Source organism: Anarrhichthys ocellatus, unplaced genomic scaffold (genome assembly GCF_004355925.1).
Source record: "Anarrhichthys ocellatus isolate YVR2014 unplaced genomic scaffold, GSC_Weel_1.0 scaffold4, whole genome shotgun sequence".
Classification (NCBI taxonomy): Eukaryota; Metazoa; Chordata; class Actinopteri; order Perciformes; family Anarhichadidae; genus Anarrhichthys; species Anarrhichthys ocellatus.
The window spans coordinates 2,906,608-2,926,052 of NW_022280034.1; the positions used below are offsets into that span (position 1 = coordinate 2,906,608).

At 42.5% G+C, this 19,445-nt stretch overlaps 2 protein-coding genes across 2 annotated transcripts in view; one reads left to right on the plus strand and one right to left on the minus strand.

Annotated features, from left to right (window-relative positions):
- Positions 1-817: 817 nt before the first annotated feature.
- LOC116381165 (zinc finger protein 2 homolog) lies at positions 818-6,435 on the plus strand. Its single transcript, XM_031843055.1, has 3 exons — positions 818-1,026; positions 1,705-1,896; positions 2,135-6,435. The coding sequence occupies exons 1-3, from the start codon at positions 921-923 to the stop codon at positions 3,754-3,756; spliced, it is 1,920 nt and encodes a 639-aa protein (XP_031698915.1). The 5' UTR covers positions 818-920; the 3' UTR covers positions 3,757-6,435.
- LOC116381164 (ankyrin-3-like) overlaps positions 4,820-19,445 on the minus strand; it is an 87,655-nt gene continuing 73,029 nt past the window's right edge. The window contains exons 43-52 of the mRNA XM_031843053.1: positions 18,447-18,521; positions 16,555-16,686; positions 16,179-16,322; positions 10,566-11,241; positions 10,274-10,466; positions 9,921-10,004; positions 7,610-7,693; positions 7,099-7,317; positions 6,580-6,651; positions 4,820-6,298 (exon numbers count right to left, since the gene is read on the minus strand). Coding sequence (XP_031698913.1) covers positions 6,604-6,651; positions 7,099-7,317; positions 7,610-7,693; positions 9,921-10,004; positions 10,274-10,466; positions 10,566-11,241; positions 16,179-16,322; positions 16,555-16,686; positions 18,447-18,521 — 1,655 coding nt within the window. The 3' untranslated portion in view covers positions 4,820-6,298; positions 6,580-6,603. The remainder of the gene's footprint in view (positions 6,299-6,579; positions 6,652-7,098; positions 7,318-7,609; positions 7,694-9,920; positions 10,005-10,273; positions 10,467-10,565; positions 11,242-16,178; positions 16,323-16,554; positions 16,687-18,446; positions 18,522-19,445) is intronic.

Genomic DNA, 19,445 nt, shown 5'->3' on the forward strand with positions numbered 1-19,445 from the left:
ACACACACACACACACACACACACACACACACACACACACACACACAGATAGATAAGTGGCTGATTACCTAAATGGTTCATTCATAATTTTTTGTTGTTTCAAAGTGACTGAATGAATTAATGAGATAGATTTTAGCTCATTTTAATGTTACTACTGTTAGAGACAGCGGTTAAAGTACTGTACTTTAGTACTTTAATTGAGTATTTCTTTTGTAAGGTACTCCTACTCCACTATTTATTCAGCTGTAGTTACTGCCGCTGCTGCCAGTCCTCACAGTAGCTTTAAGTTATGAAATACATGTGCAGTAAAAAGTACAATATTGGCTTCAGCAATGTGGTAAAGTTGAAGTGTAAAGTTGCATAATGTGAAAATACTCAAGCAAAGTACCTAATGGTGGAAAGCAATGAAGTACTTTTACTCATATACTCTAAGTTGACTTCAGATTGATAATACAAACATATAATCAATCAATAGATTAGGGTGTATTATTACAAATACAGATACAACTTTATTGATCCCTTGGTGGAATTCACAAGCTACACAGCAGTATAAAGTAATGAATATTAACTCCACCTGATGAACACATTAATGCATCATCCAGAAATATAATATATACGTTATTCTGAAATGGCCCTTTTTCATAATGAGTACTTTTAATTTTGGTACTTTTGCTAGTTTTACTTAATAAGTAAAAGACCCAAGTGGCCTACGGGGACATTAATCGTTGTAACACCATCTAAGAACAGAGGATAGCGGTGTTTCACCATCAACCGTCAGCTTTTTGAAGCACACGAAGAAGACGGACCCGGAAGTACTATGGCTTGGCAGCAGCTACATCCCTAGTGTCGTTGTTGTGCCCGTTAAAGTGTGTTGAAGTGCACACGATGCTCCCCGGTTGAAGAGACACTTTTGCCGGTCCATGATGTCCAGACTGCAGGCCGTGAAGGCGCTGGTGGCCGAGAGACTGGAGGCGGCTGCGGAGGAAATATTCCGCTCTGTGGAGGAGACTCTGCAGCTCACTTCAGGTTTGTAAACACGGGACACGTTCTTAGAGATACCTGCACCACCTGCTTTTATATGACGCATGTATGTCCTCTTATCACTCCACCATCAGGTTGTGATCAAGACAGCATCTTTTACTTAGTTAAGTGCGACACTTACATGCACATTTCAGGTACTTTCAGTGGTGGAGGAAGTACTCAGATCTTTTACTTAAGTAAAAGTAGCAATACCACGGTGCAAAAGTATTCTGTTACAAGTATTCAAAAGTTTTACTGACGTCAAATTACAAAATTTGCATCAAAATATAAAATGTTAGACTACACATTATGCAGAATAATATGGATGTTATATTATTGAATTATAGTTATTGGTAAAGGAGGAGGAGCTTATTTTAATCACTTCATTACTGCTGAATAGCTTGTGATTTTAACCAAGAGTTAAAATATCTTCATACACAATAATACATAATAAACCACCATCATTTATTTGTGCATGATATTTTATATTTTTTATCTGAATAGCAATGTAACTCTTTATTTATAAATGAATGGAGTAGAGGTACATTTACAATATTCCCCCTATTTCAAAATTATACTTGAGTAAATTAAGCCAATTACTTTCCACCACTGGGTCAGTTTACAGCTGAATTATTCTTAAAATATTTCCGAATTATGCCTGATTTCCCCAATTTATTCCTCCAGATATGTCCCCCGAGCAGCAGAGGGCAGCTGTACACGAGCGGCTGTCGGCGGTCACTGACGAGATCTTTAGGATTCTGGAGAAAATGTTGGGAGATTACGAGGCAGAAGTCTCCAGTTCCCACGAGGAGATCGAACGTAAACGCCAGCCGATGAGCGTCTCATTGGAAACGGAGACGAATGTACACGGAACAGGTATATTATACATTTAATAAAGGTTATATTGCTAGAATTAGTCATATAGATGTCTTTGATTTTGTTTCCTGTCAATAACATTTAACTTGTCATCATAACTCGCCTTTAAAGTGATTTAAAACCCAGGTAACGGCACAATAACGTTTGTTTAGAGAAAACATTGTTATGGCCTTGGTGTTGGTATTTATTCTAGTTTCAGTGTTTCCGTGCTGAATTTTCTCTTCGATCTTCTCTTCAGACAGACTGCCGCTCTCTAGGTTGAACTGTGGAAAGGACGCTTCCTCTGAGCAGAGCAGGAGCTCCAGTCAGGTCCAGAAAACATCAGGTCTACCACAGATTAGAGACGCGTCTACGGAGACAGACTGTGACGTTATCCACGGTAAACCTTCACATCTTCACCAAACACAAAGAGCAGAAAAGGGAACCTCGACTGTGATGGAGACAGAGACGCTGCCGCCGAGCGACCACGAGGTTCTCTCATCAGACAATTCAGACGCTGCGAGTGACGATAATGATTGTCAGATAAACGAGAAACATCTCAAATCAAACAAAAGAAAAACATTTCAGAGACAAAGCCAGGCCGAGGATTATTGCGAAATGTGTGGAAGGTCTTTCCTCAAAAGTGTCGCTGGGAAGAAAATTAAAATACAGGAAAGTAAAATTTCTGCAACAAACAAGATCCAACTTACAGGACAGAGTTGTTGTAGAGTTTGCGGAAAGTTTTTCCGCTACAAACGTTCTTTTCTGAAACACGTACTCGTGCACGAACAGAGCTCCGATCTGTGTGGAGCCTGCGGGAAACATCTGGACTCTGACGAGAGCTTGAAGGTGCATTTACAAACCCACAGCGAAGAGAACAGCTGCAGGGATCAGACGGAGGACAAACAGTCCGAGGCGGAGTGCTCTGGCGCTGAGAGTGAAGCGGGTGACAGTGATGAGAAGTGGAAGGACAGCGGAGGAAGCGATGGTGATGACGGAGGCAGCGACAAAGATGAGACCAAAGACGGACCTTGTTTACAAAAGTCAAAAACGAAAGAATCAAACAAACCTAAAGGACTTAAAAACAAGGATTTCAGGGATTTATCGCATCTGAAATACCGCTGTAAAGTCTGTGGCAAGTATTTCTGCTACAGAGCCTCTTTTTTGAAGCACGTGCAAGAAGACGAGGATGATGCAGATCTTTGCGGGGTGTGCGGGAAACGCTTCGAGTCCGATGACGGCTTGAGGCTTCACCTGCAAACGTACGTCCAAACGAACGACTGCGAGGTCTGCGGCAAACACTTTGACAGCCACAAACAACTGGAGATGCACATGAGGACGCACACGGGGGAGAAGCCGTACGTCTGCAACGTCTGCGGCAAAGCGTTCGCTCAGAACGGGAACCTGATGGGGCACATGAGAGCCCACACGGGGGAGAAACCGTACGTCTGCAGCGTGTGCGGCCAGAGCTTCAGCTTCAAAGAATACATGACGGCTCACATGAGGATCCACACGGGGGAGAAACCGTTCCTCTGCAGCGTCTGCGGGAAAGGATTCCGACAGAGGGGGACCCTGAAAACGCACATGATGATCCACACGGGGGAGTCCACGCACCGCTGCGGCGTGTGCGAGAAGAAGTTCTACAAGAGCGGGGCGTTGAAGATCCACATGAGGTCCCACACGGGGGAGAAACCGTATCTGTGCAACGTTTGCGGGAAGAGCTTCACGGCGAGCGGCTCGCTGGCCAAACACATGGGCACCCACGAGGGGGATCGAACGCACGGCTGCAGCGTCTGCGGCAAAGGGTTCGCGAGGAAGGAGGATCTGAAGAGACACGTTCAGTCTCACGAGGAGGAATCCACGCGGCTGACGAGTCTTTGATGTCTGTTTAGGGAATTGTTCAACATTTTAAGCAGATACGCAAATTTGCTTTCTGTCTAATGGAACACTCAGCCGATGAATCGATCGACAGAAACTTATTTGGTGACTATTTTGTGGATTGCTTCATTTTTTCGATGTCGACTTTCAAGCAAAAATACCGGACGTTGCCTTGTTCCAGCATCTCGGTGTGTTTGTGTGTCATAGTAAATGGATAATTTGGGGGGTTTTGGACTTTGGAAATTTGCATTTTTTGATATTTTCTGACATTTGTTATGGTATATTTACTGCGGTTATGCTGTCGATCTTGCTTTCTCCTGTTGATCTCTTTATATTTTATTCAATTCATCTCAGTCTGGTTTACATGGTTTGTAGCCTCTAAATCTTAAATCTGAGAACATTTTCATGCTCAGTTCAAACTTTCTTTTTCTACTGTGTCTCAGAGGGAACTTTGTCTCGTTCAGTTATGTAGAACCATTGTACTTAAGTGTTAGTCGCAGCCCTATAACCTCACGTCTGTGTGTTTGTATGGAGCCGGGTTAATAGCGTGGTTAGCTTCGCTTATAAACCTGTAAATCTGGCTGATGGAAAGAAAGCAAAAATATATATTTTTTCTTTTTGTTGAACTATTCCTTTAAATGATACATTTTAAAACTGCTCACATCAAAAAGAAAAGTGATGAAACAACGCCAGTCTGACATGCATATCTACTTGTTATATACACATGGTGTCTTATGTTATCATTTATAAAGTATAATAATATTTCCTGATGTATTTAATCTAAACATGGAGGCCGACTGTTATAACTCGTATGTTTCACACAACCTGAACTATGACCATTTAATGTATGAATTTTGTAAGATATCTTTATGACATACTATACTATGACTTTTACCTGTTCAGTGTGGTATTATTACATTTACTAGGAAAGGATCTACATTCTTCTTCGACCACGGTCCATGATGAATCCAACGCCCCTCATCTGAGAGGCTCTTACTGTGAAGCTGGATTCTGTTTTCTTGAAGGCTCCACAGATTGCATAATGTGGCAAAAACAAACTCAGTCGTTCAGTTTAAACACAGTTTATTTTTCTGTTTAAATAATTGGGTCATCCAGTGTAGGCTATGTTGGTTTGTCATACATGTTGGTACCAGATTTATCATCAACAATGGATGCTGAGGGTGGTTTTGTATGAAAAAAGACAAACGGAAAGAAAGAAAGAAATTACACAGATGAGATTTTTAACAATGTGTGATCATTTAACCGTAAACAAAAAGAACAATATTTGGATGATGGGGCTAAAAAAGAGATTCCTTGTTTTCATGTAATTAGAACCTGTTAAATAAAGATAGAAGTCATCACACCGTCAAAATAAAAGTCCCCTTTTTAAAATCACAGCACATCTTAAAATGTACACTTCTAGTATGCGTAATGGCCTCACAGATAGACATTTGTATTTGATGATGCACACACACACACACACACACACACACAGGGCTGCTAGCTGTTAGGAGATAACACAATGTTCCAGTCTGCAGGTTACATTTGGGGACACCGTCAGTACCTTCCTGAAGCTTTGCTATGCGGAGCGTGTGTGCGTTTTAATTTCCGTAAAAAACTAAATAAAAACAGATATATATGACAGATGTTTGAGTTATGAGTGCTCACAAGGACAGCAGTACCATCTCTAATTGTATTACAGTGCTTTTGAATCAGGAGGAAAATCAAATAAAGTGACGTCACATGCAGCAAAATATTATCTCTCTGAAGACAAAGTTCCACAGACAAGAGCGGAAGAAGCTGTTAAAGAAACGTCCTTTGTTTAAAATCAAGCGGTTCATTTGTTTTGCGTCCGTTCGTTTCTCGTTAACATACAGCGTGTTTTTTTTGTTCCTTTCGTATTGGTTTGGGGAAGAGCATCGGGTCGCACACTCAAGGCTGCTCAGACAGTGTCGACCTCTCGATACAAATGCACCGACTCTGCAAAGCTTCAACTCAAATCAGTGCATAAACAATCTGTGAAGCTACTGATTTTTTTTTTTTTTTTTCGTTTAAAGATTTTATACAGTGTCATTTATATACAACAAAAATCACCCATTTAATATTATATTTCATTTTTAAAAAAAGAACCACATGGTACACCCCAATACTGCGGGTCCAGGAGGAGAAAATAGAGCATGTAAGGCGAGTGTTTGGGAGAGAGTGAATCACACGTCTTCCTTATCTGTCAGCGTTTAGTTTTCCTCGTTTCTTGTGCCATCTTTGGTCACACAGGCGCCTCTCATTCGTGGAAGATAAAGCTCCAGCTCACGTCCACGCGTGTCCTTTTTCCGGTGTCGTTTCCACAACAGTGAGTGAGTTTTTGGTGACATGCTCATGCGAAATCAAAGAAAAAGTAACTTGTTTTGCGTTTGTCTTGCTGAAAAACCATGCGTTGTAAGTGAAAGCTTCAGACACGTTGTTTTGGCCGATTGACGAGGCTTCCAGTCTTGTTTTTCCTCCCATTGGTGCGTTTGTTTTGTGTCGCGGGCGGACGTCAGTGAACCTGGAGGGTGAATGATCACAGACTTCAATTAAAATCTGAGGCGCTGCGAATGAACTCATGCTGTGAATCTGAAACGCCACGGATCTGATTAGATCTGTAAAAAATGCAAATAAACATATTTCCTAAAATGTCAGACTACTCCTTGATGCGCTAGTTGCTAAATGTATTTTACATTTCCAAAAAGAACATTATAGAGCAACATTGTGACCATTCTACTGGTTTGGCTCAACAGATTGATATTCATTGACTTGAGTGGATTATAATAGGTGTGAAGCTCTTACCTGGTTCAGTGGAGAGCTCTACTGTTATGACTGACTCTTCTTCCCTTGTTTCTTGCTGCCGTTGCCTCCAGGCTTGGCAGAGCGAGAGCGAGGACAGCAGTGAGGGTCAAAAGACAAAACAAAGAGAAAACTAAAGTTAGCTTTGTGCTCAGACTAAATATGAGCCGCGAGTGTTAATGAAGCTCAGTCGAGGAGATGACAGGCAGCACGCTGCAAGAGAGACGAGTTTCAGGAGAGAAAAGAGGGCGTCCAAATCACACATGCGTCAAGACATGTTAAAAGAGAACAATAATTATCGTTTCTATATTAGTTGAAACACATTATATTAGTAGTTCTCAAGTCCAAGCAACAGGCCAGGACTGTATGACTGTGGGTTGGTTCTACTGATACAGTGCAGTACAGAGGAAACACACAACACAACACATGTGTACAGGCCATTGTTACTACTCTATTACACAGCACGCAACAAACTGCAATCCTCAGGTGACTTAAGTTCGGCGGTTGGTTTCTAACGCCAACCTCAGTTTTCTCTCCGGACTTCTCAGCCTTGTTGCCCTGTCGGGAGCGCTTGCCCCTCTTCTTGCCCTTCCCCCCCGTAGCTCCTGCTGAAGAAGCAGCGCCTGCTCCACCACCACCACCACCAAAACCAGCAGCAGCTCCTTCTTCTGTAACAGTTACGCCCTCACTTTCCCTCCTGTCCTCCGTGTTGAACACACGGCGCACCACCTTTCTGATCACCTGTAGGGGGCAGAACATGTCAGGAGGGGGGGAGGAGGTGGGGGGGAGGGGTGGGAGGGAAGCAGGAAAGCATTTGGTGAGGAGGTGTGTGTGTATGAGACGACAGTGTTACTGTACTGTGTAGAAGTGTGTGTTCATGCATCAATGTGTCTGTGTCTGTATGCATCTACTTTTGCCATTTGGAATATTACTAGGGAAACACGGGTCTGTGTGTGTGTGTGTGTGTGTGTGTGTGTGAGAGAGCTGTAGGATGAAGATGCGACAGGTGATGGAGGAGGGTGAGGATGGTTACTTTTCTGGTGACCAGATTCCCGTCTTCATCTGTGAACTGCTCCTCCGTCACAGACTCTCCAGGAATGTTTTTGGCCTCCTCTCCCTGAGGTGAAGGGATGGAGGGATGGAGGGTTAAAAGACGAGTGGAAGATGAGAGATGGAGGGGGGGAGGGGTAGAGGTTGGGAAGAGGTTTGAGAGGTTATCTGTAAGACTGTTATTCATCTGGTTATTTAGAATACAGAGGACACAAACAGACGTCTGCCACAGCCGATGGGTTTCCCGCTGTTAAAATCAAGAATAAAGATTTTCTTAAGCGCAGTTTCATTATTATAAATTTTCGGAAAGATAAAAAACATCCATGACTGTCTGTGATGCAGGACTAGCATGACAATGTTTTGCTTTCTTCAGTTTTTATTTTACATGTTGAAACCCAACTGATGCCAGAGTATCACACAAGCTGTCTCAACATTTTAATACGGCTCTGAAACACAAACTTCAAAACGCACACCGGCAGTAGCAGAGACACAGAGTACGAATTACAAAAGCTATGGTTTATTGCTTTAAATGCATGTAAAAATCATTATAATTAAGAACATACTGTGCCGTAAAATCACTGCAAAAGGCCAACAGCTTCAAGCAGACGTGTCCGGAGTATAACAAACTAAAAAAGCTGCAAACTTTGTACGACGATGACTTTTTCCTTCAATTTCTAACAAGAGAGAATTTCCTCACTCCACAGTAACAACCACACAAGCAAATATTCACACTGTCGGCTCAACTGAGGCTCCATTTACACAGAGACAGACCATCTGTATGTTAGAGCTGCAGCATCACCCTGCTCCGACAAACTGTGTCCTGACATCGTAAAGAATGATTCATCAGGAACATTATCATCAGATTCATCGATAATGAAAATAATTATTAGCTGCAGCTCAAAAGTAATATGTTATCTGTTCTGTACATTACAATTCAAACATGTAGTTGATGCTCTTATTCAGTTTGAATTAAGAGTGAGCAGACATCTAAAGGCTTTAGAGTCTTTTCAGTAGACTCATGGACACCAAGATGGAGGTTTTAACATAACTTTTACAGATTTTCTGTGTAAATCCAGCCTCAGAATCATGATAACAAACATCACTATTCTCTATACATGAGCCAAACACAGCACAACCAACAGGCCACCAACCAGGCAGCAACACCAAACATCACAGCTGGTGCTCACCCCAACAAGCAGTGAGTAGCACTTCATGCTATAGCAAGACTAAACACACGCACACACACACACACACACACCTCTATGCAGCTATAGTCAAGTTTCCATCCAAAGAAAATAGGAATGAGTGTTTCCATCCACTACTCTTATGTGACTATTAGGTGTCGAGGCAAACGAAGATAAACAGTTGATGGTCCTGAGTCGGGTGCCATTAAATCATTGCAGAAGAAGAAAGCGCAACAAGATGATGTAATCAAAAACCTTACATTATGGAAATGGTAAATTATGTGTTGTTCAGATATTTAACCAATATTTATTTAAACATTTTTTGGACATTTTACAAATTGTATTACTACAATTTTTCAGATATTTTACAAAAGAATTTTGGAAAATGTTCTGGACATTTCACTAATATTTCTCAGACATTTTAAATATGATTTTACGAATATAATTAATACATATCTTACATTTTCTGGGAAATAATATGTAAATATGTTTCGTAAAATGTTTTTGTAATTTTACTATTATTTTACAGACATTATTCTGAATTTTTAACAATATGTTTTGGATATTTTACAAATATTTTTGGTAAAATGTTTCCGACATTTAACTGACATTTTCCAAATTTTTGGGGGAAAATATTTGGGACATTTCACTAATACTTTGCAGACCAGTGTTACATTCTCTTATCTGCTCCTAGTTTTATTCTCTTCAGTGAAACAGTAAGTCATGATTTATTAATAATAATCCGGCTCCATTGCACTTTTTGTATTTTTATCTACAAACAAACTCTTCCACCTCAGCCAAGCCTAAAAACCTTTTGTGATATTTTGACTCAAGACTTTCCACTCAGACTTTTTATGTGCAAGTTGAAAATAAAAGTTTGGATGGAAACCTCTCTATGATACATTCTTTATCCTATAAAACTTACAGCTGCACACAAACATAACAAACATACTTTCACTCTATAAAACACACAAAGGCTGACAAACACAAACCAGCACAGCCTAACGTCACAATCTATTTCTGTGACTCAGTCTCCTTCACACACAGAGTCTCAAAGCTTTATGCAGGTTCACTCTGCCTCGAGCTGTCCACACACCAGACCTTACACACCTTGAGTATGACTCGTCTGCGGTACACCCTGGTGGTGACAGTGGTCTCCTCATCGGAGCTGGACTCGTCAGCTCTAACACTCTCCTGACGAAGGCAGCCCAGTAGCATTGTTACATTGATGAGCAAGTGGGTGTGTATGAGTCTTCAATTTATGACTTTGTGGAAAGTTAAAATAAAATACGTAAGCTTACATTCTTCATTTTAAACCCACTACAACTGAAGTTAAGGCTTAACATTCTGTATAAAACAGGCCTTTTTCAAGGCCACAGACATAATGTGTTTATGCATACATTTCTACAAAATATAAACAAGTAAATAAATGTCAGCTGACACACCCTAAGAGCGACTCTCACCTGGACTTTGTGCTGTGACCTTTCACCTCCCTCCTGCCGGCCTCTGCTTGGTCCCGCTGTGCTGCTGTCCTCCTGAGATCCTTTCCTCTTGGCCTCCTTCTCCTTTTCTTCAATCGCTGCGTCGATGTGACCTCCGTTCTGTCTGCCGGTCTGAGCCGGAGGCTGCTCCAACAAATCAGCCAGACTGTCGGGGCTGCAGAGGAGTGAAATACAGTGCTCGTAAAACTACCAGATTGAGAAACACCAAGGTGTGTAAATCTGTAAACAGAGTTTAAAAGAAAAGAGATCCTACCTGCCCTCCTCGGTGCCGGGGCTGTGGCCAGTGGCTGCCGACTCTACGATCGCGCCGGACGTCTCGCATCTCCAGCCTGGAACTGAACACACGTCTTTTTCTGCTTGATGCAGTTGTTCGAGGATCTCATTCATCCTCTCCTCTGTCATCTCCTCGTCCTCCAAGCCTCCCTCCTGCTTTATGTCATCCAGCAGACTCTGCAGCCTCTCCGGAGTCATCTCCTCCTCTTCTTCTTCTTCCTGCCTTCCATTTCCATGAGCGGTGTCTGAGGCAGCATCTTCTCCCTGACGCTCCAAAACAAGCCCTGCCTTCAGTTCTTTCTCTAAGGCCTCCGCATGCCCGTCTGTTCCCTTTCCTAATTGCTCTACTGACCGTCTGTCATTATCTGGCCTCTCATAATCTCTTTCTCCAGCGGTCCAGGTTGTATCTTCGGCCCCAACGATAGGGGGCTGCGGGGCACTGAAGGTGGGGCCAGCGGCGACTGTGGGGGGGTCGCTGCTGGAGGTACTGGTGGTCTGAGTGAGAGAGAGGTCGCTAGGTCTAGTAAGCGTGATCCTGCTAGGGGAGTCTGCGCTAGCTTCGCCTTCGCTAAAGAAGTCGTCTGAGCGAAGCGGAGTGGGGGGCTGGTAGTTCAGGTCTGTGGGGGTTTGCAGCTCCAGATCTATATTGTCGTATCCTGGGTGGATGGCAGGAGTAAAGGATTAGAGGGTGAGGGGATCGAAGAGGGAGGGAGAGACAAAAAACAGGGGAGGGAAGGAGGGAAGGGTGGGTTGAGTGGTGGAGGTGATGAAATGAGAAACACTTGTAACATCTAGCTTTTGTTCAAAAGTCAGACAGGTGTAACCCCAATACACTTTTAACCTGTGATTTGTTTTTGGCAACTAGGCGGCAGCAGAACAAGCTGCGAACACAACATTGAAATATTATCACCCTTTGAAGCTCATATGGTGAACTTACACATCAAGCAGACACAGAGAAACTTTATCATTCGTTTGCAGTCGTATTTGTGTCCAACAGATGAATGTAAGTCCAATATTCACTCTTCTTTAACCCTGTTTTTGGTCTCTACCAACTTGAGATATCGGCTAGTTGCTAGCTTCATCTGCCAGTCTTTTGGTGATGGGAAGGGAGTGTTTACTTAGAACTCACTTCTTTTTTAGCTCTGTTTTGGTCTCCACCAACTCCTGAGAAGATATGTGGTCCTTTAGCCACGATGTTTATCTTTTTACCTCCTAGTTACTAACATTATCTGTCTGCCGTGTGGCGTGCAGTGGGTTTATCAGCGCTTTTAAATAAAAACAGTTGCTTCATGTCAAGAGTTAAGTCTGCGGGCAAAACAAACTAAATCAAAGAGCTAAAAGCAGCTAAAAAGCTCTGAAGGGACCTGTAGTGTAGTGTGATTACTCTCTGTGGACAGACAGTCACATTCTGCAACCACCCGGTCAACATAGTGGAGCAATTAGCAGCTAGAAAACGGAGCCAAAAGAGAGTGAATATTGGACTTACACAAGCAAAGTGACACAACTCCAGAAGAATGCTAATTATGCTTCTTATTTGCTGAATGTGTAGATATGAAACTTCTTGATAACATATTTGCCATGTCAGCTTTGTTGTGCTTTCGCAGGTGTTGTGATGCCCCAAAGTGGCTCACAAAAACAATACTGAATGCTGCTTTAAGGATTCTCCTTCTTCAACAAACAGGCGGGGACTCCTGTGTGACTGCTGGACCAGCGGTACAGAGTAGACACATGATAACATCACAAGATGGAAACAGAGAAACCAAAGTGCCAAAGACAGAATATAAAAGATAGAAACTTCACATGTACTGGATTCGTATAAATTTGACATGAACAGTCACACTAACGTCACAAAGTGCCTCAGGAACTGTTGTAGTTTCAAACTGGCAATTTAGTCAGCCAAGCCTTTTGTAAAAGCACTTCAGACAATTGAAATGAACGAGGACGGTCTCAATAACTATATAATAGGTTAATGTTCAAGTATGAGCAAAAGCTCGAGTAGAATTCAGGTAAGTTAGTTGTGTATGTTTCAACAAAAGGCAAAGAAGAGAAGAGCAACAAAAAGGCATCTAAATGTAGAATTCAGGAACAGAACGATCTCGCCTGAAGTACGAAGGGACACCAGGAGGGAGGGGGGAGGGGGGAGGGGAGGTGGGAAGTAAAGGGGGAGGAGCAGAGTGATGATTTAGGGGAGGACAAGGGGAACAATGAGGTGGGGGAGAAGGAAAGGGAGAGGATGAAGGGGTAGAAAGGGGGAGATGTGGAGGAGAACGTGGAGGAGGCAAGGAGTGACATGTTAAAGAGGGAGAGGGGGGAGGAGGGGAGGGAAAATGAGGAGAAAGGTGGATGTCAACTGGAGAAGGTGGCAAGGGAGGAGGAGATGGGAAGGTGGGAGAGGAAGGAGCAGAGGTGGAGAGGGAGGTGCGAAAAGGGGGAGGCGAGGGAAGAGGGGAAGACGATTTAACATGCGGAGAAGGGTGAGGAGCGAGAGGAGAAACAGAGGGAGCTGGAGGAGACAAGGGCAGAGGGAGGGCAGAGGGAGGAAAGCAGTGAGGAATAAACGGAGGAGGAGAGAAGAACGAGGAGCCGCTACAAGGGCTTCGGGGTGAGGAGGAGGGGAGAGATGGGGAGTAAGATGGAGTTAAAAAGTGAGGGAGAACAGGAGTAACAGGCGGTGTGGGAGGGGGAGACGTGAAGTGAAAGAGAGAGGAGAGAGAAGAGACAACAGGAGGGGAGGGGAGAGAGAAATGAGTGATATGGCTTGGATGAAAGGGAGGAGACAAAGAGGAGACAAAGGTAGATGAGGGAGGAGGAGTATAGAGAGGAGTGACAGGCCGGAGCATTTGAGGACACGGGGGGAACGTAGGAGTTCTAAGAAGCTTTGGAGCTATTACAATTATCACAGTTCAACACGAGACAAAAGAAAAACAAACAAACACACACAAGTGTTAGACGAGACTCGGATGAAAAGACAAACAGCATATGAAACAGATTGATGCCAAGACAGTAAAGTGAACTTGTGATCAATGAAGACAAATAATGTTTTAGAAGCCGCAGAAGCAAAGATACTGCACACCAGACTCATGGGATCGCTTATCTCGCGATAGATAAGCAAGAACAGTGAAAAGCAGGAGCATCTGTTCTAACAGTCGAGTTATGAGAACAGGTTTTGGGATATAGGAGATCTAAAGTTTGTCGAGTTCAGAACTAAGAAGAAGCAGGATGGGAGCTGGGAATGCTAACGCGTGCTAGTTAGCTGTGGATGTCATCCAGTTAGAGCACAGATGGGCAGCAGAGGCTTCTAGAAGATTCTAGCTCCCTACATGACTTGTGGACAGTTGTAAGTGCTGACAAGGGGGGGCACTGTTGTACTTCCAGTATTACTTTAGTCGGGCCTGAGCTCAGCAGCGAGGGTGAAAAGCAGAAGCTGGATCCAGAAGCTGCTGAAGTTAGCAAAGGGTAGTCACTGGTGGAAAATAGCTGGTTAGTTGGTGGTTAGCGCTGACAAGGGAATCTGCTGAAGGAGTTAGTCGCTGAGAAGCAGAAGAAGAGGAGAGAGGAGGCGGGAGGCAGTCTGCTGGTCTCAAAGCAGGAGCAGCTACAGTAGAAGCTGGGAGGCTCGGGGGGAACCCAGGAGATGACAGATACAGTACAGCTAACAGCAGTGGCACAGAAGCAGAATTATACACTGCACACTTTGAAAAAAGGTGTTTCATTTTCAACCCATCTGCGAGCGTCATCTGGGACAGAGTGCTCTGCCAAAACACTCGTGCATCGTTGTGTTGAAAAGGCTGCACCCATTCGAAGAGTGTTAGAAGTGTATTGTTGTAAGCCAACAACATGGGAGCAGGCAGCCTCTCACACAAAACCATAGATAGCCATGCATTTTGTTGACTTTTTGTCTGTTAAACGTTGGTTTCATTTTAAATCATCTTTGCAGAACGATCCACCGTTATAAAAGCGAACGTAGCACGGATCCTTGTGTTAAGATGACTTTCAGAAACCTAATCAGACAGATCGGCAACGAGGTCCATTTCAGAAGTTTGTCTCAAAGAGTGCCGAGCTAAAGAGAGCTGACATGATTTGAATGGTGCTCTTTATTCCCTTGTTTCCTTGACGAAGAAAGGCGCAACAATGGAAGAATGTGCAGCTGTATGCTGGTTGGAAACCTTTCTGAAACTATATGATGGGATGCATATGCAGGCCTAATGGCAGTGGCAAAAATGTCAAGCATACAGCTGATGCAGCGGTGGAAGAAATATTCAAATATTTTACTTGAGTAGAAGTAGCAAAATAATAATAGAAAAATACTCTATTACAAGTTTAAGTCCTGCGTTGTAATAGAGACGTATAGACAGCAAGGTAAGTTAGCTAGTACTCATTACGCAGCAGGGTGGTCCCCGTCATTATTATATTATTATTACTGCTGTATTAACATAAGCATGTCATTGTTGTAGTTGGTCACGGTTCAGCTAATTTTAACTATGTTATATACAGTTGTACAGACTTGTAGCTATAGATGTCAGATAAATGTAGTGAGGTAAAAAGTACAATATTTCCGTTTGAAATTTAGCAAAGTAGAAGTGTTAAGTAGTGGAAAGTAAATATACTCAAGTAAAGTGCAAGTACCTCAACATTGTGCTTGAGTAAATACTCTGCTACTTCCACCATTGGACTGTTTCAATGCATCTACCTAGAGAGATAAAAGACTAACTGCTGAATATATCAACTATCTGTAACAGAAGGCAGATCAAAGTTCTGAAATGACCCTTGTTGGGTCCGTCACAATCAGAGAATACTGACAGCTGCCACATTTCATTTTCATTTAAGAGGAGAGAGAGAAAGTTAGAAAGAGAGAAAGACTTGCCATGCTGCTTAAAGCAAGCATGCCATGATTATAAATTGGTTGTTATAATTATGTTTCTCTGCATTATGTAATAGCGTACCACAGAAATTGACAAAAGGAGATGTGGTGGGTATCAGTTAAAGGTCTTATAACATACACATAAACATAACTGTTGTTAAACCAAATCATGAACGTCCGCCCTAACCCATCTGAAGACAATGTGCTTCATTCATAATCTCATCATCAGGATTATCAACACATTCATCAGATGGGACAGAGACACCGGTTCATTGGCGGCTCACATTTGCTTCAGGATCATGCTTACAAAAAACAGACAAACATACTAAAGTCTCATGCACCCAAAATGGTACAGATTTTATCGAAAAATATGTTAATAAATCACCCAAGAATCTATCACTTGCCATTAACGTTCCAATGACTGAGTGCTACAAATTAAGTGCACTGCCCAGTGTTGGACAACTAACAAGCTGACTCGGGTGACTGCTCAAAGAGGACGACTCCAATGCTATTACTACCTGAAGGTCCATTAGGCTCAAGGAACCTGCCGGAGCATTAAGTCGTTTTGGTTAAATTCTAATGCACGTTCATTATTTGGTCAAGCCTGATTGGTTCTGGCATTTGTTTACACAGTCAGGTCTGACTATCTGGCTGAGAGAGGAGGTGAAGAGGAGTGAAGGGATAGACTGAGAGATAGACTTAAGAGTTCAGCTAGGGTGGGCTACACTTTACCATCGGACTGATCCGGGAATACTGCGTTATCATCGGCAAAGCAGCGTGTGCCTGAAATGTTACCGTAGTCAAATATGGGCCCTTCCAGCAAAGTCACAATATCCAACCGATTGATCTTAGTCAGCACCGCAGTTAAAGCATCCGCTGGAGAGGAGAGAGAGGGAGACAGAGAAATGACATTTGCAGTCGTGTTTTAACACCACACAACCTTGATGTTGTCAGTTCTATTGATTCATTGTTTTCATAAGCTGGCCACTGAAATATGTATTCTCATCTCATGTACGATAATGTCAGGATGGGAGAAGACAACCTGGATATGACCGACAACAGCCATATCCATTTCTCTCCGTCACACATACACACACATACTGCTTACTTGTGGCATTTTTACCGTCCCTGTGCACCCATTTCTTTAGGAACATGAAGCTCTGTGCTGTCAGGGAATTGGGGTTCTCCACTCTGATAAAGTTGATCTCATCCACAGAGAAATCCAGCTCCCTGGCCAGCTCTGAAACGGCAAGAAGGTAAAACCATAAAGACGCAGTCATTTATTTGTTGCTCAACGGGTGGGGCCCTGACACCAACATTACGTCTCTGGTCTAAAGTCTCATTTCTATTAAAGGTAACCTATCCTAAAAATGTCTGCACTTGTGATTGAACAGCCACTAAGCTGCATGTGCTGTCTTAATCAGTGGCTGAATTGTGACAGCACAAAACAGTCAGTAATCTGCTGACACATCATATGTGGCGCAAACAAATCGCTGCCACAAAGACGTGTAGAAATATGATAAGTATCTGGAAAAGAAATATGGAGAGGGAGGCATTTCAAATTAGATTTCAGGTTTGCAGAAAGTATAATTCACCTTCCGAGTCACTGGTTCTCATGTTACAAGCTAAACTCGGATGGACACTGTTGTCTGATGGAAAACTCTCTATGATTTGTGTCAATACTTATATTTCCTCTACTTCCTCAGTGCTTGCTCAGTTGCTAAATGACAGTGATAACCAAACACTGTGCCAAAAAACGGTCCGAAGCTAACGGAGGAGTGAAATGCTGCGTGTACAGACGAGCATACTGGCCATAAATTGTAAAACCACGAGAACATAATGTTCAGCAGCTCGATCACTGCAGCTCTGCAACACGAACACACATTAAATATGGATTCAATTCCACGCACCCAGTCAGAGCCCCGGACAGACAGGCACACAACTATTCATACTCGTACGCACTTCAGATGGACGTCTGTGCGCACACACACACGCACACACACGCGGTGACGCCCACTCACACACATGCAGGCAGGCGTGGGGCAGTGCTGCAGTGCAGGTGGTCAGGCTTGGAATAAACTGCAGAGGCCCCACCCTTATTGCAGCTCAAAAACAATATTTACATAAAATCTTCTAACACACATCCAAACACAAAGATACATGACATAGAAGAATACAAACAGATTGCTCTACAAGCTTTTTGCTGTAGGAATTAATAATACAATAATGATTGTATATATTTTCAGGCCCCTAACTCACAATTTGTCTCATCATGAGGTGTGTGTGTGTTATCGATATTCACTTGATACATTACAATGCAATCCAAGTTTTGGGAATGTTCCTACTTCCTTGTTGCATCATTGGTGTAGTGACGATGATGTATGTGGTATGAATACCACTGCAGTACTGCTCAGTCGAGACGTTTATGAACTACACGTCCACCAGATGGCAACAAACACTGTGAAATGTTGTGAGAGCTGGTCTCAGTCCAGCTCATTCATTCATTCATTCATACACGTGGGTGTGCTGTCACATTCTCATACTGAATCCTCATTGTTGCAAGACAGGGTTCCTGTCTAATGTTTATCAGTGAATATATTAAATGTTGTCTCTCCGACCCTCAGGATTTTCCCAGGAGACTCTCGTTAGTTACTCCAGGGTCCCAATTCTCCTTTATTTCTTACAATTTATGACAGATTATCACACCTTTTTTATCTTTCTGTAATCACAACCTGGCAAAGAAATACTCAAGCAGTGGCAAAGAAATAATGAATGACTGATTGAAAGCTGCTAAATATTAGTTAATGTGAGAGATTAATGCAAGTTCACGTCTAGAGGACGAAATATTCTGTATTCAAACTCAAATGTGCTGGTTGTACGCTGAACCGATTGAGAGGAACATCTCAGCTGTTTCTCCACAGTAAAGACAGTTCTCTTTCATCACTTTTCACGCTTGTTTTTGTGTGTTTTTCTTATAGTGTGAAACGTGCGTAGACTCACCAGTCCAGCTGAGTCCGAGGTGGTCGGCTACTATTGCCATACGGAGGTCTGTTCTCTCACAGGGACTCTGAGGGCCTGTGGCGAGGAAGCAGGGAAGGGCAGGACACCAACCATTAACATGGGACATTATGACAACAATCCCAAAATGAATTAAATGTAGTTCTTAGAAAGAGACGCACAAAAAATGGCTCCTATAAAATGGCTGCAGAGGGGATCAATGATAAAAGAAACAGTCTGGGATTGTGAACTGAAAGTTTGTCTGTTTCAGATTGTTTAGTGTGGTTTAACCATAAGACTTTCTAAATACCTTGTTAATATACGCCTATAATTAAAATGAGTTTTTGTGTCATTTTTGGGGCATTTTCTGATGTGATAATCATATCAAACCCTGTAGGTGTTGTCGACTGAACAAACATAAAGACTAACTTTAGCTCACTGTCCCACGTCTCACCTCTGGAAAAAAAAAGAAAAAAAGAAGGTTTTCTGGCCAAACTCTCCTCAGTTTGGATAATGGACGCTTGCTAAAAGAAATAGTTTGATGAGGAGCTTGATATCACTTTAATGTCAAACTTTAAGCTGTTTACTAGTGTTGCGTAGTTATTTTATTTATTTTGATTGCACATGCGGTTTTCTGGTCTAGAAGCACCGATTGTCTCGCAGTGGTTGAAGACTTTTATCGCATTTATCGTTTGACCCGAGACTCCTTACATTTTTCTGCATGTTGCCCACAATCAAAATAGTCTGGTCTATACAGCTGCATTCTTTTTATTTGTTCTTAATTATTAAGCTTTAGGGAAAATACTTTACTAGACTAGCATTCATACTTCAGTACAATTAACTAAACATAAAGAAAACACAAAATATGAATGTAATTAGACTGTAGAATTAGACTACATTAGTAAATTATCAGCGAGACTACTGATTATACAAAATCAATATCAAAAGCATGAGGATCTGTGAGGCCAGAAAAGGAAAAAACGAAAACCACATATTCACACT